Raw genomic sequence first — 26,087 nt, 5'->3', positions numbered from 1 at the left:
TGTTGGCCGTGGGCTGGGGGGAGGGGGGCGAGGAGGCAGAGCCCGGGTGCGTGGCATGGGACGTAACCACGCCGGCGCGCCGGAGGTGGGGAGTTCAAAATGCTGGCGGTTTCCGGCAGAGGGGGGAAGGAAGCGGAGCAGAGTGGAGCGGAGCGGGAGGGCGGAGGTGAACGGGGCGTAGCGGCAGGCGTTGGGGGGGGCCCGGGCACCCCCAGGCAAGCCGAGACCGGGAGCGCGGCAGCAAAGTGGTGCCGCGAGTCGGGTAGGGAGGCCCGCGGGAGGGGGATAGGAAGTAGCCCAGGGCAGGGCGAGGATCCAGCGTGCTGGTGGGTTGCGGGCCAGCACCCCCCCCAGCAAGGCAGGGTTAATCGATCCTGACCTTAGGGCCCTGGGCTGGAGTCCGGGAGTGAGGGAGGGCCCGGACCCCCCTATCTCCCCGGTCAGTATGGGGAGATTGGAACTGCAGTTACCCCAGAGCAGCAGCGACAGAGTGGGGACTTTGGGAGTTGGACAGGAGTGGCGGGGCGCCACTCTGTCACAATGCCCGCACCCTCAGGCACCAGCTGCCCCTATACCTCATGCACTGGCACCACCGGTATATGCCCATCCCTCTCTCTGGCATTGTCTGCCCATTCCCCATGCAATTTGGCACCTCCTGCCCATTACACTCGCATACATTAACTCCAATACCAGCTCCGCTGGTCACCAACCGGTCGCTCGCGAGCTACTGGTCGATCTCGAGGCCTCGACCAGTTGCTCGCGAGGTGTCCTGTCGGCCCTGCCCCCATTTCCCTCCCACCCCCCAGAAGCCTCACTACTTACCTTGAGAGAAGCCGGAGGTAGTGTCGGCTTCCGGCGCGCGGGGGTTTGGCCCCAGGGCTTCCTGGCGCGGGGAGGGGGTTGGCGCTGGGACAAGCACCCGCGGGGCTTCCCTGCGCTGATGGGGAGGTTGGCCCCCTGGGCAGGCGCGCACAAGGCTTTCCTGCACGGGGGGATTGGCCCTGGGGCAGGCGCGTGGGGCTTCCCTGCGTGGAGAGGGGAGATGGCCTTGGGGGCAGGCGCGCGCATGGGGCTTGGCCCCCTGGGCAGGCACGCGAGGCTTCCCTGCACGAGGGGGGTGGGGGGGTTCGCCCCGTGGAAGGTGAGCGCGCACACGGGGCTTCCCTGCGCGGGGGGATTTGGCCCCGGGGTAAGTGCGCGCGGGGCTTCCCTGCACGGGTGGGGGGGGGTCGACCCCCGGGCAGGCGTGCGCAGTTTCCCTGCGCGGGTGGGGGGGTCGACCCCCGGGCAGGCGCGTGCGGCTTCCCTGCACGGGTGGGGGGGTCGGCCCTGTGGGCAGGCGCGTGCGCAGGGCTTCCCTGGGGGGGGGGTGTTAGCCCCAAGGCAGGCACGCGCTGGTTTCCGGGGGAGGGGAATGCTGGGAGGAGGGAGATGCAGGGGACTCTCTGCCTCCACTGGCATCCCACTCCCCTGTCCCCACTCTCCTGTCCCCACCTACAGAACTCTGTCCCCACTCCCCGAACTCTGTCCCCATTCGCGTCCCCACTCCCCGAACTCTGTCCCCACTCCCGTCCCCACTCTCCGAACTCTGTCCCCACTCCCGTCCCCACTCTCCAAACTCTGTCCCCACTGGCAGTCTGTCCCCTGCTGCAGAATCCTGTCCTCTGCCCTCCCAGCACCCTGCCCCCTCTCTTCTGCCCCCAGCCACAGTACTCTGTCTCCACAAAATGTATAATTATAAATGCTTCATTTTAGATTTAAATAGCATGAATAAAAAACAGACCATTTATTTCATAACTATAAACACGTGATTTTAATTGTATGTATCGCATAATTTAAAAATAAACTGTTTATCAGAGTGTGTAAGTAAGGGCTGGGGATAGCAAGTGATGGACAGGAGGAGAATAGAGAGGGCGGGGCTTCAAGGAAGGGGCGGGGCGGTAGATCTTTGCCTGTTCTGAGATTTAAAAAGTGATCTTAGGTGTAAAAAGGTTGGAGACTACTGCCCTAGGGTAAAGCCCTTTCTGCCTCCTTTCCCTCTCGCCTGCCACCACTTGAAAGTAACTGCTTGTGATGGAGAACCTTTTCTGCCCCCGGTACTCCATGTTCTTTGAGTGACTGTTCATGTCCATCCACATTAGATGTGTGTATTTTCTGCATGCAGGAGTTCAGGAAGATTGTCCCTGAGTAGTATCCATAGGGGAATGACTCTAGCAATCCCTGGAGTGGTACTCTCGTGGGTCTGTATAAGGGGGACTGCACGCTTCCCCCACTCTTCCTTCCTTCTTGCCACCAGTGATAGTACAACAGAACTGCTATGGCCTTGGCCAGTTTTGTTCTCCACTCATTTTGTGAATGCAGTACTTTTCTTGTATACGTTTCTACATAGCTTTTATTACTTAGCGTTATAGTTTTAGTAATAGTTTGTAGTTGTCTCAACAGACAAACAGAGAGAGAGACATTTAACTTAGGGCTCTTAAGAACATAAGAACGGCCGTACTGGGTCAGACCAAAGGTCCATCTAGCCCAGTATCCTGTCTACCGACAGTAGCCAGCACCAGGTACCCCAGAGAGGGTGGACCGAAGACAATGATCAAGCGATTTGTCTCCTGCCATCCCTCTCCAGCCTCTGACAAACAGAGGCCAAGGACACCATTTTATCCCCTGGCTAATAGCCTTTTATGGACCTAACCTCCATGAATTTATCCAGTTTCTCTTTAAACTCTATTATATTCCTAGCCTTCACAGCCTCCTCTGGCAAGGAGTTCCACAGGTTGACAACACGCTGTGTGAAGAAGAACTTCCTTTTATTAGTTTTAAACCTGCTACCCATTAATTTCATTTGGTGTCCTCTAGTTCTTCTATTATGGGAACTAATAAATAACTTTTCTTTATCAGCCCTCTCCACACCACTCATGATTTTATAGACCTCTATCATATCCCCCCTCAGTCTCCTCTTTTCTAAACTGAAAAGTCCCAGTCGCTTTAACCTCTCCTCATATGGGACCCGTTCCAAACCCCTAATCATTTTAGTTGCCCTTTTCTGAATCCTTTCCAAGGCCAAAATATATTTTTTGAGGTGAGGAGACCACATCTGTACACAGTATTCAAGATGTGGGCGTACCATAGTTTTATACAGGGGCAGTAAGATGTTCTGGGTCTTATTTTCTATCCCTTTCCTAATAATTCCTAGCATCCTATTTGCCTTTTGACCGCCGCTGCACACTGTGTGGAAGTTTTCAGAGAACTGTCCACGATAACTCCAAGATCTCTTTCCTGATTTGTCATAGCCAAATTAGCCCCCATCATACTGTACGTATAGTTGGGGTTATTTTTCCCGATGTGCATTACTTTACACTTATCCACATTAAATTTCATTTGCCATTTTGTTGCCCAATCACTCAGTTTGGTGAGATCTTCTTGGAGTCCCTCACAGTCTGCTTCTGTCTTGACTATCCTAAACAGTTTGGTATCATCTGGAAACTTTACTACCTCACTGCTTACCCCTTTCTCCAGATCATTTATGAATAAGTTGAAAAGGATTGGTCCCAGGACTGACCCTTGGGGTACACCACTAGTTACCCCTCTCCAATCTGAAAATTTACCATTTATTCCTACCCTTTGTTTCCTGTCTTTTAACCAGTTCTCAATCCAAGAAAGGACCATCCCTCTTATCCCATGGCCATGTAATTTACACAAGAGCCTTTGGTGAGGAACCTTGTCAAAGGCTTTCTGAAAATCCAAGTATACTATATCTACTGGATCCCCCTTGTCCGCATGTTTGTTAACCCCTTCAAAGAACTCTAATAGATTAGTAAGACAGGATTTCCCTTTACAGAAACCATGTTGACTTTTGTCCAACAAATTATGTTCTTCTATATGATTCACAATTTTATTCTTTACTATTATTTCGAGTAATTTGCCCGGTACTGAAGTTAGACTTACCGGTCTGTAATTGCCAGGATCGCCTCTAGAGCCCTTTTTAAATATTGGTGTCACGTTGGCTACCTTCCAGTCATTAGGTACGGAAGCCGATTTAAAGGATAGGTTACAAACCACAGATAATAGCTCAGCAATTTCCCATTTAAGTTCTTTTAGAACCCTTGGATGAATGCCATCCGGTCCCGGAGATTTGTTAACATTAAGTTTTTCTATTTGTTCCAAAACCTCCTCTAATGACACTTCAATCCGGGACAGTTCCTCAGATTCATCACCCACAAAGGTCGGTGCAGATTCAGGAATCTCCCCAACATCCTCAGCCATGAAGACTGAAGCAAAGAAATCATTTAGTTTCTCCGCAATGGCTTTATCGTCCTTGATTGCTCCTTTTATAGCTCGATCATCTAGGGGACCCACAGGCTTTTTAGCAGGCTTCCTGCTTCTAATGTACTTAAAAAACATTTTGTTATTTCTTTTTGAGTTTTTGGCTAGCTGTTCCTCAAAATCTTTTTTTGCTTTTCTTATTACATGTTTACACTTGATTTGACAGTGTTTATGTTCCTTTCTATTTATCTCACTAGGATTGGACTTCCACTTCTTAAAAGATACCTTTTTGTCCCTCACTGCTTCTTTTACATGGTGGTTAAGCCACGGTGACTCTTTTTTAGGTCTCTTGCTATGTTTTTTAATTTGGGGTATACATTTAAGTTGGGCCTCTATTATGGTGTCTTTAAAAAGTTTCCATGCAGCTTTCGGGGATTTGGCTCTAGTCACTGTGCCTTTTAATTTCTGTTTAACTAACCTCCTCATTTTTGTGTAATTCCCCTTTTTGAAATTAAATGCCAGGGTGCTGGACTGCTGAGGTGTTCTTCCCACCACAGGAATGTTGAATGTTATTATATTATGGTCACTATTCCCAAGCGGTCCTGTAACGGTTATATCCTGGACCTGATCCTGCCCTCCACTCAGGACTAAATCGAGAATTGCCTCTCCCCTTGTGGGTTCCTGCACTAGCTGCTCCAAGAAGCAGTCATTTAAGCCATTGAGAAATTTTATCTCCACTTCTCTTCCTGAGGTGACATGTATCCAGTCAATATGGGGGTAATTAAAATCCCCCATTATTATAGAGTTCTCTATTTTGGTAGCCTCTCTAATCTCCCTCAGCATTTCTATGTCAGTATTGCTTTCCTGGTCAAGTGGTCGGTAATATATCCCTACTGCTAATTTCTTGTTATTGGAGCATGGAATTTCTATCCATAGCGATTCTATGGAACATGTTGATTCACTTAATATTTTTATTTCATTTGATTCTACATTATCTTTCACATACAGTGCCACTCCGCCACCCACATGGCCTGCTCTATCCTTTCTATATATTTTATATCCCGGTATGATTGTGTCCCACAGATTTTCCTCATTCCACCAGGTTTCAGTGATGCCTATTATGTCTATCTCCTCATTTAATACGAGGTACTCTAGTTCACCCATCTTATTCGTCAGACTCCTAGCATTTGTGTACAAGCACTTTAAAAATTTGCCACTGGTTATTTGTCTGCCCTTCCCTGATGCATTGGATTCCTTTCTATGCGGTTGTTTGTCAGCTCTGGCCAATGGTTTGCCCTCTCCCCTCCTCTCTTTCCGACTACAGCTTAGAGAATCTCTATCAACGGATTCTCCTCTAAGAGAAGTCTCTCTCCGATTTACGTGCATCTCCGCACCAATCGGCTTTCCCCCATCTCTTAGTTTAAAAACTGCTCTACGGCCTTATTAATGTTTAGTGCCAGCAGTCTGGTTCCACCCTGGTTTAGGTGGAGCCCATCCTCTAATAGAGTCAGCACTAAGTCCAGCACTAGAGCAGAGGACAGCCTCAGCTTTGAGCACCATGGCATTGGTGTGCAGTGCCCCAGGATTACCATCTTCACACTGGCACTGTTACCCCTAATCTGCTCCAATCAAGAAGGCATCAGTGAGGGGATGAACTCCAATATCCTGTAAGGGAAAGGACAAGTTGGGAAGAGAGCTAATACCCATGATGGATGGCTCATCAACTTCATCTGGGAATCAGGGCCCAACCTCAAGTAGAGAGACCCAGCTGCAGGTGCCATTAACCCTGGAGGTCTTGCGGGTGGAACAGGATGTACAGGCCTTACTGGTGCCAGTGGCACTGACATTGGTGGCATTATGGTCCTTGGGCAAGCCCAAGTTTGGCTTTTTTCAGGGTCTCCTCCAGGGCCTCATTCACTGTCTAAGGGACCATCCCGCCAGTGCTGTCCCATGAAAAGCCTTCAGACCTTGGACATGGGGAGGCAGGCTTTGTGAATGCCCTTTAAGTTCCCCCACTTCTGGGTGCTAAGGGCAGGAGATGGGGTGATGCTCTTTAGAACTGTGGTGCAGACCAGTCAAGGCATATATCTGCAGGCTTGGGCATCAGGACAAACCCCCTGCATCTCAGAGTCCTCAGTACTGCTCTTGGGACCAATGAGGCGAACAGTTACGCCAATACCAGCTCCCCATCAAGCAGATTGTCATGGTCTCAACAGTCCTTGGGCTGCTACACTTGCTCTAGCTCCCAGTCCTGTGCAGTGGTCCTGGTACCCAGCAAGTGATGACAGGCATCCGTCTGCCTCCCCCCAGTGATCTCTGAGATCCCATGGCAGAGACTCACTTCACTCAGGGTACGTCTAGACTACATGCCTCTGGCGACAGAGGCTTGTAGATTAGACTACCCAGCATAGAAAAATGAAGCGGTGATTTAAATAATCGCCGCTTCATTTAAATTTACATGGCTGCCGCGCTGAGCCGATCAGCTGTTTGTCGGCTCAGTGCGGTAGTCTGGATGTTCCGCAGTCAACATTATGTTGCCAGAGGCATGTAGTCTAGACGTACCCTCAGAGAGATCCTCCTGTGCTATCAGTATTCACCACTGTGTAGGAGTCAGAGAGAGACCTTCCTGCTCCTGGTCTCTGCACAGTGAATGTGTGGCCTAGAAAGCTGGTACTGAGCAGGGCTCCTTGCCACTGGCTGAGGTGCCAGTGCCAACAGTGCCATCCTCATCTTCAGAACTGTGCCTTCCCATATGGCCACAGAGAAATGGCGGGTATCCTGGTACCACTGGAACCCATGCAGGTTCATTCAACTATCTAAGGCTGCCCCAAGGTTTCAGGTGTGCCTGAGAAACCATCAGTCTCAGTGTCCTGGCCCACACCAAGCGGGTGTAATTCTCTAATGGAGGAATGCTCCCAAATCCAGGAGGCTCTAGAAGGTCAGCAATTCTCCCCATAGATGTGGGAGGGCGCAACTCACGGCACTGGCATCATCCTTGCCCTCCTTGGACAAGGCCATCATGAGTTCCCTCACCAAGTGCAGCAAGATAATGCAAAGCTACACCAAGCCTCTAATCTGGGGCTGCATGCAGAGGAGCTCGAGGTATCCACCAGCTTCCTATTTGATGAAATGAACTTCCCTGCTCTGGTCCTGGTGGCTTTACTCCTGTATGAGGGGGTTTGAAAATCACAAATGCCCTCTGCAAACCCCCTTGTCCTCACTACCCTTTTCTAAGAGTGCTGAACAGAAATACTTTGTTCTTTGGTGGTGGGTGTACAATTATTCATGGCCCTTCGCAGGCACAAAGACTCTGAGAAATTAGATTTGTTTGTGTGAAATATGTATTCATCCTCTGGCCTCCCGTTGTGGGTGGTCAAACACCAAGACTTCCTTGGCCACTACAATAATGGTAGACCATAGCCAAATTTGAGGAATCACTTTCTGATGGCTTCAGACAAGAGATTAAGGTGATTCTGGAGGAGGGCATGGCTGCTGCTATAGTGGCCCTTGGTATGGTTTTAGATGTGGCAACTCTGCAGAATACACAATGACATCTGCTATATGTATAAGTACAAATGAAATTTAATGTGGATAAGTGTAAAATAATGCACATCGGGAAAAATAACCCCAACTATACGTACAGTATGATGGGGGCTAATTTGGCTACGACAAATCAGGAAAGAGATCTTGGAGTTATCATGGACAGTTCTCTGAAAACTTCCACGCAGTGTGCAGCGGCGGTCAAAAGGCAAATAGGATGCTAGGAATTATTAGGAAAGGGATAGAAAATAAGACCCAGAATATCTTACTGCCCCTGTATAAAATTATGGTATGCCCACATCTTGAATACTGTGTACAGATGTGGTGGTCTCACCTCAAAAAAGATATTGTGGCCTTGGAAAGGGTTCAGAAAAGGGCAACTAAAATGATTAGGGGTTTGGAACGGCTCCCATATGAGGAGAGGTTAAAGCGACTGGGACTTTTCAGTTTAGAAAAGAGGAGACCGAGAGGGGATATGATAGAGGTCTATAAAATCATGAGTGGTGTGGAGAGGGCCGATAAAGAAAAGTTATTTATTAGTTCCCATAATAGAAGAACTAGAGGACACCAAATGAAATTAATGGGTAGCAGGTTTAAAACTAATAAAAGAAAGTTCTTCTTCACACAGCGTGTAGTCAACCTGTGGAACTCCTTGCCAGAGGAGGCTGTGAAGGCTAGGACTATAACAGAGTTTAAAGAGAAGCTAGATAATTTCATGGAGGTTAGGTCCATAAAAGGCTATTAGCCAGGGGATAAAATGGTGTCCTTGGCCTCTGTCTGTCAGAGGCTGGAGAGGGATGGCAGGAGACAAATCGCTTGATCATTGTCTTCGGTCCACCCTCTCTGGGGCACCTGGTGCTGGCCACTGTCGGTAGACAGGATACTGGGCTAGATGGACCTTTGGTCTGACCCAGTACAGCCATTCTTATGTTCTTATGTACATAAGAATGGCCATATTGGGTCAGACCAAAGATCCAGCTAACCCAGTATTTTGTCTTCTAACAGTGGCCAATGCCAGATGCCCTAGAGGGAATTAACAGAACAGGTAATCATCAAGTGGTCCCTCTCCATCCCAGCCTCTAACAAACAGAGGTTAGAGACACCAGTCCTACGAATGCTAGCTAATAGCCATGAATTGCCTAACCTCCATGAATTTTTCTAGTTCTTTTTTGAACCCTGGCAAAGTCCTGGTTCTCACAACATCCTCTGGCAATGTGTTAGACATCCTGGCTGCTCCTCTTCCACCTGTCTTCAGAGACTCACTAGTCAATGTAAGACTTTCCTTTTGATGGACATGCTCTGTTTGCAAAGCAAATGAAAACCAAACTACACAGGCTTAAGGACTCCCACGCCACTCTAAAAATTGTAAGTCAATATGTCCCTGTCCTGGGCTGGAAAAGGTTACAGCCCCAACACCCTCTGACTCGGGAGCCAATTGCATTAGGAGCCACCTGCATAAAAACCAGGGGCTTACAAGCACCAGTTGAGTCAACCACCCCCCTTGGGCCCATTGGCCTCGACCCTTTTCAAGCAGGGAGCTAAGAAATCATTTTGAGGTTGTGCCCAAGGGTGACACACTGGACTTTCCCGTGGAACCAGTTTCCCCTTTGTTTGGCAGCCACTTCTACCTTTTCTTTCTGCCATAGTGTCAGACTGCTGGATCCTGAACAGAATCTCACAGGGTTATACCTCTCAGATCCTTTCCACCTCCACCCACTTCCCTCTCTTTGCCTCTTTCAGGGACCTTTCTCATGAGTGTCTCTTTGTGCAGTAGGGGCTGTGACCGAGGGCAATAGATGAAGTTATGCCAGAGTATTGAAACAGGGCAGTCTGTTCCTGAAATTTCCTAATCCCGAAGGCCAAGGGAATCCTTTGTCCCATCCTAAATCCGTGAGACCTCAGTGATACTTAAGAAAGATCAAATTCCATTTTATTTTATAGTGGGTTCCACACACTACAGCTGTGTCTAGACTGGCACGATTTTCCGGAAATGCTTTTAACGGAAAAGTTTTCCGTTAAAAGCATTTTCGGAAAAGAGCGTCTATATTGGCACGTATGCTTTTCCGCAAAAGCACTTTTTGCAGAAAAATGCCCATGCCAATCTATACGCGCTTTTTCGCAAAAAAGCCCCGATCGCCATTTTCGTGATAGGGGCTTTTTTTGCGGAAAACAAATCTGAGCTGTCTGCACTGGCCCTTTTGTGCAAAAGTTTTGCACAAAAGGACTTTTGTCTGAACGGGAGCAGCACAGTATTTCCACAAGAAGCACTGATTTCTTACAGTAGGAAGTCAGTGCTTTTGCGGAAATTCAAGTGGCCAGTCTAGACATAGACACAGCCTACAAGTTTATGGTCCTCCTGTTTGGCCTGGTTACTACTCTAAGGGTCTTTATCAAGTGCATGGTGTGAGTCATGGACTACTTCAGACACTGAGGTATCCAGATTTAGCCAGACCTCGATAACTGGCTGGTCAAAGGCAGCCCTAGAACACAGATACAATATGTCACTGAAATCCTCCTAGCCGCAGGCCAGTCCTTGCGTTTCATAGTCATCTACACAAAGTCCATGTTAGTACTGGTTCAAAGGATAGTAGAGCAGTGCTTGACTCAACCTTGGGTGCTAGTAAAGCAATGATTTCCCATTTGGATCACCTCTTGCAAACAGCCTGCTATGAGCTCGCAAAGTTCCCACTGCCACTGTTTGTCCACGCCCTTCAATCAGGGCTCAGGCATCTTCAGCAGTTTTCCTGGAACATGTAGCAATCCAGGACATGTGTAGAGTAAAGATAAAAAAGAGACAAAACTTGGGTTATTTTGATTGCCCAGTATGGCCTCACCTACACTGGTTCAGCATGCTCATGAACATGTGCCCTTCCTGGCCCCTTCCCAACCAACCAGACCTGCTATGACAAGACCACAGTCTGTTCCTGCACCCCACCCTTGAGTTCTGCATCTCTTGGCATAGGTGCTCTATGGTTGGCCCTGGAGGAATCTATCTGTTTGAAGGAAGTCCAATAGGTCCTTATAGAAAACAGAAAGGCATCTGTGAGGCTCATGTACCCGGCCAAGTGGAGGAGATTCTCCCACTGGGTGTCGGAGCGCAGTACCTTCCCCTCATGTTCTACAGCACAATCTATGCTGGACTACCTGCTGCAGCTCAGAAATCAGAATCTGGTGCATTCCTCCATCAGAGTGCATCTTACAGCCATCTCCACATTCCATGAGCTGGTCCAAGGGCAGACTGTGTTCTCCTATGATAGGATAGACAGATTCCTAAAGGCCCTCAAGTGGCTCTACCTGCATCTACCTTGTCTCTCAGTGACTCACTGGGCCACCCATCAAGTCACTGGTATCCAGTTCCCTTTCCTGCTTGTCCTGGAAGCTTACATTCCTAGTGGCAGCAACGTCGGTGAGATGAGTCCTGGAGATCAGGGCTCTGAGCTCTGAACTATCTTACGGAATCTTCTACAAAGACAGGGTCCAACTGTGGCCTCACTCAGTTTTCCTGCCAAAGGTGGTTTCTGCTATGAAAGCGGGACATATTCCAGCTTGTGTTCTGCCCCAAGCCTCACAAGCTGGCAGAGGAGACACATCTTTACATCCTGGACATCTGGAGGTTTTGCCTTTTACCTGGAGTATACTTTGAAGTAGGAATAAGATCCTCCGGAAAAGGGCGCTTTTTCCGGAGGATCGGGGCCAGTGTAGACGCTCTTTTCCGGCTTTTCTAAAAGCCGGAAAAAAGCGGCGGACATTTTTATTTAAATGCCGCGGGGGATATTTAAATCCCCCGCGGATTTCCCTATTACGATCTCAAAAATTACCATGCCCCTTCCGGAAAAGGGGCCAGTGTAGACGTAGCCCATGGGTACTGCTTAGCGTCGCCTAATATGGAATGGTCACAAGTAAGCACTCAAAGATGGAGGTAGTTGCCTGTTTGGTAATTCGGAGTTTCTGGCAAGAAGGAACCGAGGTTCAGGGGAATACATGTAGTGCCTCTTATATCATGCCAAGAGGGTGCCACACCAGGGGTCGCCAAAGCCACTCCCCTTTGGATACTGCCGAGGTCAAAACTTCCAGTACCAATGCATGTGGCAAGCACACACCCCTAAAGTGGAATGAACATGAGCAACACATCTTGAAGAACACCAGTTACCAAATAGGTACCAGTCCTATTGTTAGCTTGTTGCTCCCTGGCAAACTGCTGTGACCTTTTCTGTGTGTCCTGTGTGCAGGTGGAGTGTGAGCGCAAGAGGCTGAAGAGGGGCCATCCTGACCCCTCACTGTCAGATGCCTGTGAACATCCTATTATTGACTCTGGGCAGAATAAGGCTCCGACTTCAGGACAGGTCTGAACTGAGCATATCGCTCCTCAAAATTCTGCTTGTACTGGCTTAGCTCTAGTCTAGTCCTGCCTCAAGAAAGCTGAGAACTAAACACCTTTTTTTTAATTTATTTTCTTCCCAGGAGGAGGCCCGGACTTTGCGTAGGCGACTTGCTGAGTTGCAGAAGCAGGTTAGGAGTAGAAAACCTTTCATCCAGATGGTCACCTCTGCACCAGTGTGGCACAGCAGTGTAGAAACTAGAAATGGGGGGTTGGGAAAGGCATGGTTCTGAGGGGTGTCATGGCCCTGGAGCACTGGGTGCCGTGCTAGGCCTCAGGGAGGAGCAGCACTGAGGGAACTCGGCGCCAGGAAAGGAGCAGCTGTGAATGGTGTTAGTGCTTTGCTGGGCAGAGCTTTGAGGTCACTCAAAGCACTTGGCTCCCATGCCAAGCATGGCATGGCAGTAAAACTACCAGGTGCTGAGGCAACAAGTAAGAGTGCCACTCGCTGTGGGGTAGTACAAGGGTGCCTAATTGGGGGAGCTGCTGAGAGAAGGTAATTGCACAAGGGTGCTGAATGGGGGGGAGACACCACTGTGATGGGGTGGTAGCACTGCGGTTGTTGAACGGGGGGATGCTGCTGGGAGGGGAATGTAGCTAGGGAGGTAAAATCCCAATTAATCAGTTAATTGGTTAAATGTTAGGTTAACCTAACGTTTAACCAATTAACCAGGATCCCTGGCCCAGAGCTAGGGCTGCTGCTGCCGCTGGCACCAGGAGGCTCCTGGCCCCAGGGCCAAGAAGCGGCCGCTGGCAGTCCTCTGTGGGTAACAGGCTGCTCCCAGGCACCATTTAACCAGTACCTGATAAACGTCAGCAAATAAGGGTAATGCTTACCAGTTAAGCAGTTACCCGCTCACATCCCTAGTTGCAGCACTGTGGTTGTAGCAGGGATGGGGTTGTAGCACTGGAGTGCCAAGCGGGGCGGGGGTGCCTCTGGGAGGGGGTTGTAATGCTGGGGGAGTTGATGTAGGAAGGGGCTGTAGCATTGGGGTGCTGTGCGTGGGGGTCAACACTGGGAGGGAGGTGTAGCATGAGTGCTGAGTGGAGGGGCTATGGGGGCACATGGCATGGCTGTGATAGGGCTGGTCACGTTGGAGTGGGACATGACTGAGCAGACTGATAACACTGGTTCACTTGAGCTGTGAGGGGCCTGGTAGAATGGGGGTGAGGCAGAGCTGTGAGAGGGCCAGTAGCGCTGGGGCAGTAGGTGGAGCACCGCTCTGAGGAGGTTGGTAGCACTGGTGGGGACAAGGCTGGACTATGAGGGGCTAGTAGCACAGGGGGTGGGGCAAGGCCAGGCTGTGAGGGGACCTGTAGCACTCGTGCGCTTGGTGTGGCATGGCTGCAGGCTTTGAAGGTTGTCATGGAGCTACAGGGAAAATGCTCTGGACTTGTCCCCTAAGAGCCCAGCCAGGACTCTGGTGCAGCACCTCCTCTCTGTCGCCAGGGCAAGAAGTTTACTCAGCACCGGCTTTGCTGGGTCTGAATTCTGAATATTCAGCACCCCTGTTCACTTCCTGCAGCTAGTCCACCCGGGCTGAGTTCCTGGGGAAACCAAAGGGCCCTGCAACCCAACTCTGCAGTCCAGTATGTGTCTCAGCCAGCATGTAGAACAGAAGGTTTAGTAGTTGACAGAGACTCAGTGTAGAACAGATCTTGGTAGCTTAGAAAACAGGAACATTCTTTCAAGTACATCTTGGGGAAACCCTGCACTCCTATCCATCCAAGACTGACCTGCTTCCAACTGCCTGGTCCCTGACACGCCTGTTACCCTTCTCTGGTCTGTCTTTGCTTCCTGAGCAACGTCACCTGGTTGCATGATCCCCCTCCTGGATCACAGGTTACAAAAGGCACAACTTATGTGCAGGCAGCTCAAGCCCCCTCACCTGCCATGAGGGTTTCAGCAAAAGCCACATACTGTTTCTACCATCTAGGCTTTGGGGCACTATGCAGAGAAACTGAGGCATACAGAGCATTCTTGCAAAATAGTAAAACTCATAAGTCAGCCCCATGCATCTGGCAGTTGGGGTCAGGACTCAACAGCCCACCCCAACAGGTGGGCTGGAGCAGTCCCCAACCAGGATCCCGCTTAGTTGATGATGAGGTATACACATGATTCTGGCCTATGCAGCGTTTGAGAACGGTACTGATTTATCACTGATATTCTGATTTTCCCACTAGACTTCAAATAACCAGGCACTGTGTTTCTCCTCCAGTTTGTAGCTGTTTTCTCCTTTATTGAGGGCAAGCTCCCGGCTGCAGGCAACGGGTGTTCCGAAGGAGGCAGGATTTGTGGGCATTTTAATCTCTTGGGCAAGCTAGTCTTATGGGTTTGGTTCAGCTTCCAAGAAAACACATGCTGCTGAGGTTGATAGTTGCATTGTTCTGAGGAATAGCTATTGTTGGAGGGCACGGTCTGCAGTGAGAGGAACAAGGGATTATCTCCTGGAGGGCTTTGAAGGGGAAGATAGAATCCTTGACCAGCCTGTATTCACTAAGAGGCAGTGCACGTCAAGTACTCAGGAGAGATGCTGTCGGTGGCATCAGTGTGTTGGTGTCTGTTGTATTCCAGACCAATTGAAGGGCAAGATTCCTTGTACCAACAGAGCGGCAGCCTGGGAAACAGGGTTTGCCAGGTTTAAGAGAGGGTGTGGCAGGAGCTTGCTGTGATTCTTGGCCAGCACAAGAACTTCTAGAGTGCCACTGAAAACAGACCAAAGTTAAAGAAGCCCTGAAGTTCTGATTTCCACCAGGGTTCAGATTGGGATCCTGCTACATGAAGGTCAGGATGACATAAAGCTGTTGCTGTCCCTGAGCTCTGTTGCTAAGTGGTGCTCTGGTCACACAAGTAAAGACTCAAAAGTTTGGAAAGCTAAAGTTTATCAGCCTATACTCTGCCACCATGTGTGCTGGCCTTGCTTGCAGCTCTGTATTACATACCACTTGAAAAATACTAGACAACAAGGAATGTGTTCAGACACATTTACGTGGTGTAGGAGTCTAAGTTAGGAATATTAAATATCGACTAATTGAATAGTTGATGCATTTTGCATAGACTATTTGATTAGTCGATAGGGCACCTCCTCCTTTAAAGGGCTGTTGCTACACTTCAAAGGTGAAAGCGCCACGTGGAGCCACTGCCTTGAAATGCTGCGAGGAGCCCGACACCGAGCTCCCTGCGACGTTTCAAAGTGGCAGTGCTGCGTGGAGCCCGGGTCAGCAGGGGACTCCCCAGCTGATCCTGGGTTTCACGCAGCGCTGCCGCTTTGAAATGCCACGTGTAGCCTGGGGATACCCCAGCTGGCCCCAGGCATCACACAGTGTTTCAAAGCGGCAGCGCCGCATGGAGCCCAGGGTCTGGCCCCAAGCTCCAGTCAGTGCTGCCGCTGTGAAGTACCCCTCCTATTCCCCCCCTCCCTGCTGCATTTTCTGATAGAGGCGAGAAGGGAGAGCGGGGAGACTAATCGACTGGTCTGTTGACTATCCGATAAGTGTTTGCTTATCAGATAGTTGACTAGTCCTTCACATCCCTAGTCCAAATCCTATTTTCCAAAGTAATATATCCTTTGAAATTGCATTGCTTAGGTACTTGGCAATTGTACCATGTGTCATTTTTCTGTAGCCTTCATTCCACATGTAATGTCTTATTGCTGAAATAGAGCATCTATGCTTAAGGAAAGTTGTGAGTTGTTAATACCTCAAGACCTTGCCTTATTTCTCCTGCTTGTGCCTCTCATACCTGTAAACCTTGACAGCTTCTCCCTCCCCCTCTTTCAAATTCCAAGTGCAGAGTGGACAGTGGGGATGACACTCTGGGTTATTCTGTTGTTTGCTCTTGGATGGCTCACATATATTATGTACAATTGGCAGTGCTTTGTAATGGGTCTGGGAAGTTGTTGTGTCCTGCTCATCCAGAAATGCTGTGGGTTCTGCGGGTGAATGTTGCAGAGTGGGCCGATTTGTTTGTGGTTTCTTTCTCTTCTTTCAGGTGTCTTTCCTGCAAACACAGCTGGTGTTGGAGCGGAAGCACAAGCAGGACTACATCAAGTGCTGTGCAAAGACCAGCCAAGATCTGTCAGGCCTGCACCAGGAGCTCTCTCACTCCTTAGCAGCTGTGGTTAGGGAGCCCAAGGCTGCTGTTCTAGAAGCAGAAACGCGGAAGCTGGATGAATCCCTGAACCACAGCTTGGCCTTACTGGCTCTAGAGTGGGATGGCCAATCTTCTGTGAAACACACTCTGAATTCCACACCCAGAGCAGCCCAGCAGAATGAGTTGAGGTAGCAGGGAGGAAGTGTCTTCGATCAACATTCAGCTAATGGGTCAAAGCAGGAGCAAGGTGCAAGGTCCAATCCTAAACATGGTTTGACAATGCCATTTTCTAAAAGTGCCACGAACAATAGACACTTGCCTATCTTGCAGAAGAGTTGCATCTGGCAGTGAAAAAGGTGGTGTTTATCCCTTCAAGAGCCAACCGTTCCATTTGCATGGGCCATACCCTCTCAGAGTCTAGCCTGCTTTCATAGCTGCATCTGAATATTAGTTCTCAGGAACACTGTATGGAACAAATCAGAGCATGGGTATTTCCCTTTCTTCACAGCCTGTATCCTGTGGAATGTCCTCAGAGTGTGTGGCGGGGCTAGTTCAGAGCAGAGATCTGTTGTGCAAAGTGAATTCATAGGCATGGGGTTGTGTTAGAGGCACAGGGACAGGTAGGCAGTAGTGTTCACCATGGAAACGTACCAGCAGGACCAGAGGCTGGAGCTGGTAGGGCTCAGAGATTGGAGGCCAGATGAATAAAGGCTCTAGGGTTGACTGGCAGCAGGAGACTGGTGGAATTTTCCTTTACTGAAGCGCACCATTGCTGCCTGCCCCCAAAATGTTGCTGTGTTACAGGGACTCCCCTGCCGCAGAGATTGCCTCCTGCTGCTAGGAGAACTGCTCCCAAAGGGCTTTTGTGCTGTTTCCTTTTTAGTAAGCACTCCATTGGGATATGTATCTTCAGATTTTACAATAAATTTATTCCCCATGAAAAAGGGTTATTTTCTTCATTTCTTCTTTTCCCCTTATCAAAACCTCTTTCCCTGTGGCTCCAGTTCTAAAAATGTTTTATGTACATTATAGCAGTTTTCAAGTATCTAAAAGGGTCAGCTGTTTGGTGCCTGTGCTTCCCTCCTATAGCACAGGCAACAAACACAGGTACCACAAACTATTCATAGGAAAAAGCAGCTAAGGCACCTCTGAAAAACAAACCCCAAACACATAGCTTCAGAAGACAATAGATAGCTGAAGTGGAAATGGTGGAGTCTGGAAACTGGAGACTTGCTGGTGCAATTTATATAAAGCTGTGACAAGCAGTGGCAGCAAGGTCTGGCTACATCTGAAAGTTATACCAGTAGAGCTGTTGGCTAGGGGTTATTTTTACTAAGATAATTATTCTGATATAAGCTGCATTGTGGGTATAGTTCTGTTGACATAGTTAATACCTTTCCTGTATGGGAGCAACTATTTATCTTATTTATGCCCAGAGCTCGACAAATAATGCAATCTACTCACTCATGGCGAGTAGACTGCAACCCGGAAGAGCCGGGTTCAGGCGATCTGCGCATGCCCTGTTTATGCCAATATAACTGTGTCCACACACGGGTGGACCACAATGGTGCGCTTGTACCTAGCTGCAGTGGTACAACATCCCTATGTGGACAGGCATTGGGGAAGATTTATTCGGCTTTGGTGAGGCCGCATCTGGAGTATTGTGTCCAGTTCTGGGCCCCCCACAACAAAAAGGATGTGGACGCATTGGAGAGAGTCCAGCAGAGGGCAACCAAAATGATTAGGGGGCTGGAGCACATGACCTATGAGGAGAGGCTGAGGGAGTCGGGTCTGTTTAGTCTGCAGAAGCAAAGAGTGGGGGGGGATTTGATAGCAGCCTTCAACTTCCTGGAGGGAGTTTCCAAAGAGGATGGAGAGAGGCTGTTCTCAGTAGTGACAGATGGCAGAACAAGGAGCAATGGTCTCAAGTTGTGGTGGGAGAGGTCCAGGTTGGATATTAGGAAAAACGATTTCACTAGGAGGGTGGTGAAGCACTGGAATGGGTTACCTACGGAAGTAGTGGAGTCTCCATCCCTAGAGGTGTTTAAGTCTCGGCTTGACAAAGCCCTGGCCGGGTTGTTTTAGTTGGAATTGGTCCTGCCTAGAGCAGGGGGCTGGACTTGATGACCTTCTGAGGTCTCTTCCAGTTCTATGATTCTAAGATAGCTCTATTCTGAAATCCTGTTTGTAAGGTTTTTCATAGCTGCTGGAGCTACAAGTTTACTCTTTAAATTAATACTTAGATTTGGTCAAAGAAGATGGTCTTTGCCCTGTGGGAGAGTAGTGAGCAGGTGCATTTTCTAGCAGTGGATGACAGATCTTTTCAGAAGAGCTTAAGGATGTGCTAGTATAATTGAGTTCTTCCTCCCTCACTTATCCGTTCTGAAGTCATTCCTCTGAGATGAATAACTTCTCAAGCTGTAGCCAAAGAAGAAGTCCCAAGTGCTTAGTTGGGTCTGACTCAGATGCAATTTTTCCCTTGGTCCACAAGCAATAGAATTCACTGTCTAATGCAAGATGTGTGGGATTGCCACAGGATTACATCACTTTGCTGAGACCTGTTGCATAAAAGCCTCCATCTGAGCCATTACTTGATTTTATACATGGATTTCCTAGAAATACACTAAACTGTATGGTTCTGCCAACACATGACTTAGAGACTGACAAAAACCTCCTGCTGACTGAATTGTGGGTGGGGGAGGAGGGCAGTTGTCTTCTAAATCACTTCATTACTGATGATTTGTAAATTATTCTCTGAAGTGTTGTAATTGGTTCAGTTTCATTGCCTTTTAAACTCTGCAACTCCTTGTAATCTTTGTAAAAACTTGCAACTTTGTAACTTTTTGTAACTTTCATCCACTCTGCTTGTAACTTGCTCTAAACTTCATTCTCCCCTGAGATATGAATGTGGGTGTGTGAGTGGAGACTATTGTGTGTTTGGGATTACAAACTGCAAGGCTGAGCATGTTGAGCCATGTGGTGAGTCATCAGACCAATCAAGGAGACACTGCTGCTCTGAGACCTTGATCAAGGTAAGTCTGGGCATGCTCCCTAGGGTATGTCTACACTACAGCACTAATTCGAACTAACTAATTTGAATTAGCACATCCAGACTTAAAAACTAGTTCGAATTAGCGTTTTGCTAATTCGAACTAGCATGTCCACACTGAGTGGACCCTGAACCGAGGTTAAGGATGGCCGGAAGCAGTGCCGGCAGGGCATCAGGTTAGGACTTAGAGCGTGGAGCTGCTGTCTCAGGCTAGCCGAGGGCTGTGCTTAAAGGGACCCGACCCCCACCCCGGACAGACAGTTCTCAGGGGTTCCCCGCTTGCAAAGCAGTTGGAGTGCCCTGAGTGCCCACACTCGGCACATCACAGCACTCGGCCATCAGACCGGCTGCACTTGCTGCAGGCTGCCATCCGGGGGGGGGGTCAATCAAGGGGCTTCAGGAGAGCTTCCACCCCGAGGAGCCCGCAGAGCCAGCCCAGTCCTCCCCATTGGGGGCTCATACCCCATTCCTCCCTCACCTCCTTCCACTTACCCCTCCCTAGCCCCCCTTCCTGATGTACAAAATAAAGGACAGGTGTGGTCAAAAATAGAAACTCTCTTTATTGAACAAAACTGGGGGAGACTGGGAAAAGGAGGTGGGAGAGGGGAAGAGAAAGGGGGGAGAGGGGAGGGCAACTACCATGATCAGGGGTTTGGAACAGGTCCCATATGAAGAGAGGCTAGAGACTGGAACTTTTCAGCTTAGAAAAGAGGAGGCTGAGGGGAGATATGACAGAGGTCTATAAAAGCATGAGTGGTGTGGAGAGGGTGCATAAAGAAAAGTTCTTCATTAGTTCCCATAATAGAAGGACTAGAGGACACCAAAGGAAAGGAATGGGTAGCAGGCTTCAAACTAACAACAGAAAGTTGTTCTTCACAAAGCAAAGAGTCAACCTATGGAACTCCTTGCTGCAGGAGGCTGTGAAGGCTAGAACTAGAACAGAGTTTAAAGAGAAGTGAGATAAAGTGATGGAGGTTGGGTCCATGGAGTGGTATTAGCCAGGGGGTAGGAGTGGTGTCCCTGCCCAAAGTTTGTGGAAGGCTGGAGAGGGATGGCACGTGACAAATGGCTTGGTCACTGTCTTTGGTCCATCCTCTCCAGGGTCCCTAGGGTTGGCCGCTGTCGGCAGACAGGCTACTGGGCTAGATGGACCTTTGGTCTGACCCAGTACGGCCATTGTAAGCTCAGGGTCGGGGGTCTCAGTGGACCACCTTGATTTTCATGCACACCTGCTCCTGGGTGGCCAGGCTGGCAGCTCTTGTGCCCTAGACGGCCACTTTCCTGTGCCTAGTGTGGAGGTCGTGGACGAGGTCCACGATGTCCGCACTAGACCAGGTGGGTGCCCACCTCTTGCGGTCCCGGGCAAGCTCCTGGGAGCCGCCAGCCTGGTCTCAGGAAGAGGGGGAGGGCTGGGGGGCATCGGGTGGCTGGCTCGAGCCGTGCCAGGTGCAGGGTCTGCTAGCTGGGTGCTGGCAGGCTTGAACCTGGCACGGGCACCGTAACCAGCCCGTGCCCCTTTAAGAAGTCTGGGGCCGGGAGGGGGGCATAAGAGTTTCCCTGGTGTTGGCCAGAGTGGCCACCAGGGAAAGCTGGGGAGGGCTAGCCTCCCACTAGTTCAAATTAAGGGGCTACACAGCCCTTAATTCGAACTAGTAAGTTTGAACTAGGCTTAGTCCTCGTGGAATGAGGTTTACCTAGTTCGAACTAAGCGCTCCGCTAGTTCGAATTAAGTTCGAACTAGCAGGGCACTAGTGTAGCGCCTATCAAAGTTAATTCGAACTAATGTCCGTTAGTTCGAATTAACTATGTAGTGTAGACATACCCCTAGTGACTAATATGGATAAGTCACAGGAGTTGTACAGAGGCAATAAAAGGAGAGAGCATGTGGCAGAAGCTCTCTTTCCTGACCAGCTCCCCAGCCATGATCAGCAGACTGACCCTCCAAAATCAACATGCCTTGGCTCCTTCTGCAACTCATATACCTGTGTAAGTGTGCGAGTGTCTGAGGGCAGGAATGAATGTGTGTGAATGAATGAAGGGGAATGTGTGTGTGTGAGAGAGAGAACTAGTTCCCCTTTAGTTTAAACCTTTAGTGGCAGCTCTGTCATCTTTACTTTAACCATATAGTGCATTTAGTGGAGTGTTAATTCCTCAATCAATAATTCATACTAGTGTAACCCTGAGTGGTCTCCAGTGGGAATTTTTGGGTAACAAGACCTTCCAATGAGCCCTGAAAACTATGTTATGGAAAGTCATGATCACCTATCCAAAAGATTAAGCATGGTTCCTCCCCCGTTGCTCTTGTGTGAATCAAGCAATTCCCCGGTCTCCCTGGGAACTAGTGGGTCTGAAGGTTCAAATAATGTGTGTGAAAGATCTGACTCCTGCCATTGGGCATGCACCAACCTTGGACTGGCAGGAAGAGGGAGAGATTCAGTTCCTTTCTATGTCAAAACATATTTCAATCTTTTCCAGCAGTTTTGCATTTTATTTTTACAAAACTACCTTTTATTTAATGATACGGTAACAGGATTGCACTCACCTCTCACAAGCACCCTGTGGCTGAGTGTGCATGTCTGCACTTATTGTTTATGGTGGTCTTTGGTGTTTCAGTCCTCCGGCTGAATCACCCACAGTCTGTGTGAAATAAAACAACCCTCTTCCAGGGTACAAGTCCAATAGGGGCCTCTCTCAGTGCCCTCTAATATCCCTTAGTTTATTCCCACTCTGAAATAGAGCAGTGCCCCAGGGCTTCTTCCTCTCAGGCCTTTCTAGCTCAAACCCTTTAGCTGGGTCACAATAGTCTAATTTCTCCCCTCCCATCCTCAGGATACTTCAAGATCCAGGCCACTTCCTCCAGTGACTGATGAGGGTTTGGGAGGTGACCTGCTCCCCTCAACTTCAGGTCCCAGCCCAGGGACCTTGTAGATCACAGATGTCTGCTGTGCGCTAAGTTCCTGGGCCATTTCCTCATAGCCCTGCACCATCTTCACCCTTATCTCAGGGCTCTGTTCTGTTTGCTGTGAGCTCTCCACTGAGTTCACTGCGGAACTGCCAGTCATCCATTCTTCACTCCTTGAGCTGCTCGCAGCAACTAACTTCTGCTCTGTTCTGCAGTTCCTTTTATATGGCCTTTGCCCTGATTGGCTGCTTCCCCTGCAACCACTCTAGCCTGCTTGGAGGATCTCTCTACTGCAGGCCTGGGCAAAATACGGCCCGCCAAGCCACCAGATCCGGCTTGCAGAGGCAGCAGTCTCCCCTGCTTGCCCCGCAGCCCCACCACGCTGTACAGAAAAGGGCTCCGGTTCTGTTTTGAAACTGGAGGGGAGGGGGGAAGTTTTAGGAGCCACCCTGCCTTCCAGCACATACCTATTGGCCAGTTTCTGGCAGAAACCAGCCAATGCGAGCTGCTTGTTAGAATAACAGGCAGCTAAGAAGGATCACGCCCCCTCTCCTGGGCTCAGTTATTCATGAGCCCGGGAGAGGCAGGCAGGCTAGCTGGGAAATATTTTAAAGCTCTGCAGGCAGGCAGGCTAGTTTGGCAGCTGACAAGTAAGTCTCTTGTCCACAGCCTGCTTCTGGCATCCTGGCCCTTCCCCCCCCCCCCAACATACCCAAACCCTCTGTCCTTCTCTTACACCCATGCCCCCTCCCAGATCTGGCACCCCAAACTCCTACCCCAGATCACAATCCCCTCCTACCCTAGGTCACATCCCAGACCCCTGCACTCCAGTCCCCTGCCCTAGTCACAACCGCCTGCTTCACCCTAACTCCCTCCCAGACTCGTCTCTCTCCTGCACCCCAGTCCCTTACCCCAAGCTCCCTTCTGCACCCAACCTCCATTCCAGACCCCACATCTTCATTAATATCATGGAAGAGAGCAGCCCTTGTCCACTTTCCAAAATCTTGGCGTGGTCCCCCCCAATCAAAAATTATTGCCCACACCTACTCCAGCACATTTTCTCTCTTCCCTCAGGGCCTGGCCTGATGCATTCCCAGCAGGCAACCCAAGCACTGCTCAGAGTCCCCCAGCTCTAGCAAGGAACCACTGCACTGGTCCTGCCCTCTTATATCAGCCTGCTGGGCTGCTTTCCACACAACTGCTCTGGGCCCTTTTCTGGGCATGTTTTAGTGGGGTCATAAAGCCTCCAGCAGGGGCCTCAGGGCCTAGTCCACCCTGTCATGTGGTGTCTGGTATGGAGGACAGAACTGGGTAGGAGGAAAGAACAGTTCAGTGAGTCTGACTGGGAGGGCAGCCTGGTCTATCTGTGAAGGGATGGGTCAGTGGGCTGCTGTCAGGGGATGTGTGTCTAGGATGGAGGGGCCAGTGTGTGTGTGGGGGGGGGCAGGGCTGGGAGGTGTAGGTGGCAGTTCTGGGGGGGGGTCTGGGCTGAGGGGACACTTCCTGGGCTGTGTGTATATAGGATGGGATGGAGGGCATCTTGTTTTTTTGTGTGTCAGGAGGCAGCTCTGTGCAGGATGCCTGGGATGGGATGGGGGTAGCTTCAGGGGTATCTTGGATGGCTGGGGGGCACTTTGGGTTGGAGGGGATTGGGGGCATCTCTAGGGTATGATGGGGGTAGCATATCTATGTGGGGTGTCTGGAAAGAATTGGGCTGTGAAGGCAGGTGTATGTCTGAGTAAGGATGGGGGTCACAGGTAGCCCTTTGGGGAGCAGAGGGTATCTTGGAAGGGATTGGATATGGGGGCAGCCTGGGGTGGTGGTTGAGTCAGAAAGGGGGGGCAGGCCCTTGGTGTATATGTGTGGATGAATGAGGGTGCTGGGAGAGGAAAGCTCTGGGTAATGCATGACTCTGATGGGGGATCATAGGACAGCTCCATGGGTGAGTATGTCTCGGGGATGTGGGTTGGGAGCAGCGCCGGGCTGTGGGGATGGTGGGGTAGGGCAAGGTGACAGCTCTGGCATGAGGCTGGGGTGGGCCAGCAGATTTGCTCTTGTGTGTCTTTCACTCTCCCTGCACAAAGCAGCTGCCCTAGCCACTTCCTTACAGTCTCAGCAGTTCCCCTTCCTGGAGCCAGACACTCCACTCCTGCTGGACAGCCCTTACCACCCTCCTGCAGCACCCTGCACATGCCTGTCAGGATGCCAGAGCTCATCTCTGTCCAAGACTTCATCTCCCAGACTCTGGAGGACCTGAGCTCCCCAACCACCTCCTCTTTCACCAGCCACATGGGCAAGTGCCGAGGCACCATTTGCAGCCTGGAGGAGGTAAGGAGGCTGGGGCAGTTCTGCGGCCCGTGGGCTGGAGCCGGGGAAGGTGTGCAAGGGTCCCACTTCCCTGCCCTCTGCTGGCTTGAAGCTTAAATAGCTGGTGGGGTCTGCCAGGCCTCGGCTTATTCCTGCACTTTATCAGCCGCTGTCCCCAGCCATCTCGTACCTCCCCACCCTTCAGACCTTGACTTCCTCTTCCACAATCTGCTTGCATCAACTTGCTGCTTCCCCCACTAAGTTTTCCACAGTAAGGCCTAAACTGAATATCCTGGCCTTGTGTCCGGCACTGCCTAGACTAGAACAATGGATGCAATTAAAGTTGGATACAGGGAAGATGAGACTAGAGGTAGTCACATCACTGTGGTAAAGGCTGTGTCTTTTTATTTAACAGAGACGTTTTCTAAGAGCTTTTCTTCTCAGAGATGTAGAATCATAGGGTTTGACTGGATTGCTGGGATCATCTAGTTCAAGGCTACTCATCATGCAGCCTGAGGCCCCTTTGCATGCGGCCCACGGTGCCTTGAGCCACTTCCCAGGCCGCCTACCTGCCTCATTGCTACCGGCTGGCAGGGGAGAGGGGCAGCAAGAGTCGGTGGAGCCTCCCCACAAGCAGAGCCGTTCAGCACGGCTCTGATAAAAGCTACAGCTGCGTGTGCACGAGCAGAGGTGTAGGGAGGAGGGGGACAGTTGCCCCCGGGCACCACATGAGGGGGAGCACCGGGCTGGGTGGGAGCGGAGCCCACAACATCACGCATTACGGTGAGCTGGGAGCGCCTGGCAGGCCACATGCAAACTACAATCAAGTCTCCAAGGTGGCTGGGCCGGGCGGCAGAAGCAGCCACTTTAAAGGTAGGGTGTCCCATATCTCCAGTGCCTGGGTCTGTGGGAGAGGGATTTGGTTTGGGGGATCTTGGGGTGCCTGGCTCTGGGGAAGGAGAGGGTGCATTGGGATAAAGTGGTGGGCTGGGGTGCCTGACATTAGGGTAGGAGAGGGGCTATTTCTGTAAATATTGTATTGATAGTTTTTGTTTGATTTGTTAAAAAGTAATCAATAGAATGGTCTTCTGTAGAGATGTGTTTTAGTAGTTAAGTTGCTGAACTGTCATTGCTCATTAAAAGTGCTGTCATATGGGTGGAAATTGGGTAAATACTGAATTTTATTATTATCAGCAGAACTGACTTCAATGGGGCCTGTGTGTTGTGCAGTCTTGCCTTAATCTTTGTAATTGTGCCCATCACTGTGAAAGGATCTAGTTGAATATATTTGCATAAATAATTGCATATATATGCAGCTGCGCTTAAGTTGCAGCCCTCGGCATATGCTGTGGGTATCATTTGTGGCCCCCAGAGCTTCCAAAGTTGAGTAGCCCTGATCTAGTTAGTAGAACCCCCTGCAAAGATGCAGGATTTGCTGTGTCTAAACCATCCCAAATAGATGGCTGTCCAGCCTTCTTTCGAAAACCTCCAGCAAAGGAGCTTCCACAACTTCTCTAGGCATCTGTTCCATTGTCCTACTATTTTTTCCTAAGAT

The 26,087-nt window shown here is 49.9% G+C and overlaps 2 protein-coding genes across 19 annotated transcripts in view; both read left to right on the top strand.

Annotated features, from left to right (window-relative positions):
- CEP250 (centrosomal protein 250) overlaps positions 1–17,218 on the top strand; it is a 168,035-nt gene extending 150,817 nt beyond the window's left edge. For 12 of the 13 annotated variants that reach the window (XM_075901439.1, XM_075901443.1, XM_075901444.1 and 9 more), the window contains 3 exons: positions 12,033–12,146; positions 12,265–12,312; positions 16,173–17,218. In XM_075901439.1, coding sequence (XP_075757554.1) covers positions 12,033–12,146; positions 12,265–12,312; positions 16,173–16,466 — 456 coding nt within the window. In that variant the 3' untranslated portion in view covers positions 16,467–17,218. The remainder of the gene's footprint in view (positions 1–12,032; positions 12,147–12,264; positions 12,313–16,172) is intronic. The other variant, XM_075901442.1, reaches the window with a different exon arrangement.
- A 5,581-nt stretch (positions 17,219–22,799) lies between these two features.
- Positions 22,800–26,087, top strand: part of LOC102448900 (arf-GAP with SH3 domain, ANK repeat and PH domain-containing protein 1-like) — a 100,776-nt gene continuing 97,488 nt past the window's right edge. For 2 of the 6 annotated variants that reach the window (XM_075901427.1, XM_075901426.1), the window contains exons 1-2: positions 22,802–22,875; positions 24,336–24,553. In XM_075901427.1, coding sequence (XP_075757542.1) covers positions 24,416–24,553 — 138 coding nt within the window. In that variant the 5' untranslated portion in view covers positions 22,802–22,875; positions 24,336–24,415. The other 4 variants (XM_075901428.1, XM_075901432.1, XM_075901431.1 and 1 more) reach the window with 4 other exon arrangements.

Source organism: Pelodiscus sinensis, chromosome 18, assembly GCF_049634645.1.
Source record: "Pelodiscus sinensis isolate JC-2024 chromosome 18, ASM4963464v1, whole genome shotgun sequence".
Classification (NCBI taxonomy): Eukaryota; Metazoa; Chordata; order Testudines; family Trionychidae; genus Pelodiscus; species Pelodiscus sinensis.
This window is presented reverse-complemented; position numbering and strand designations above follow the sequence as displayed.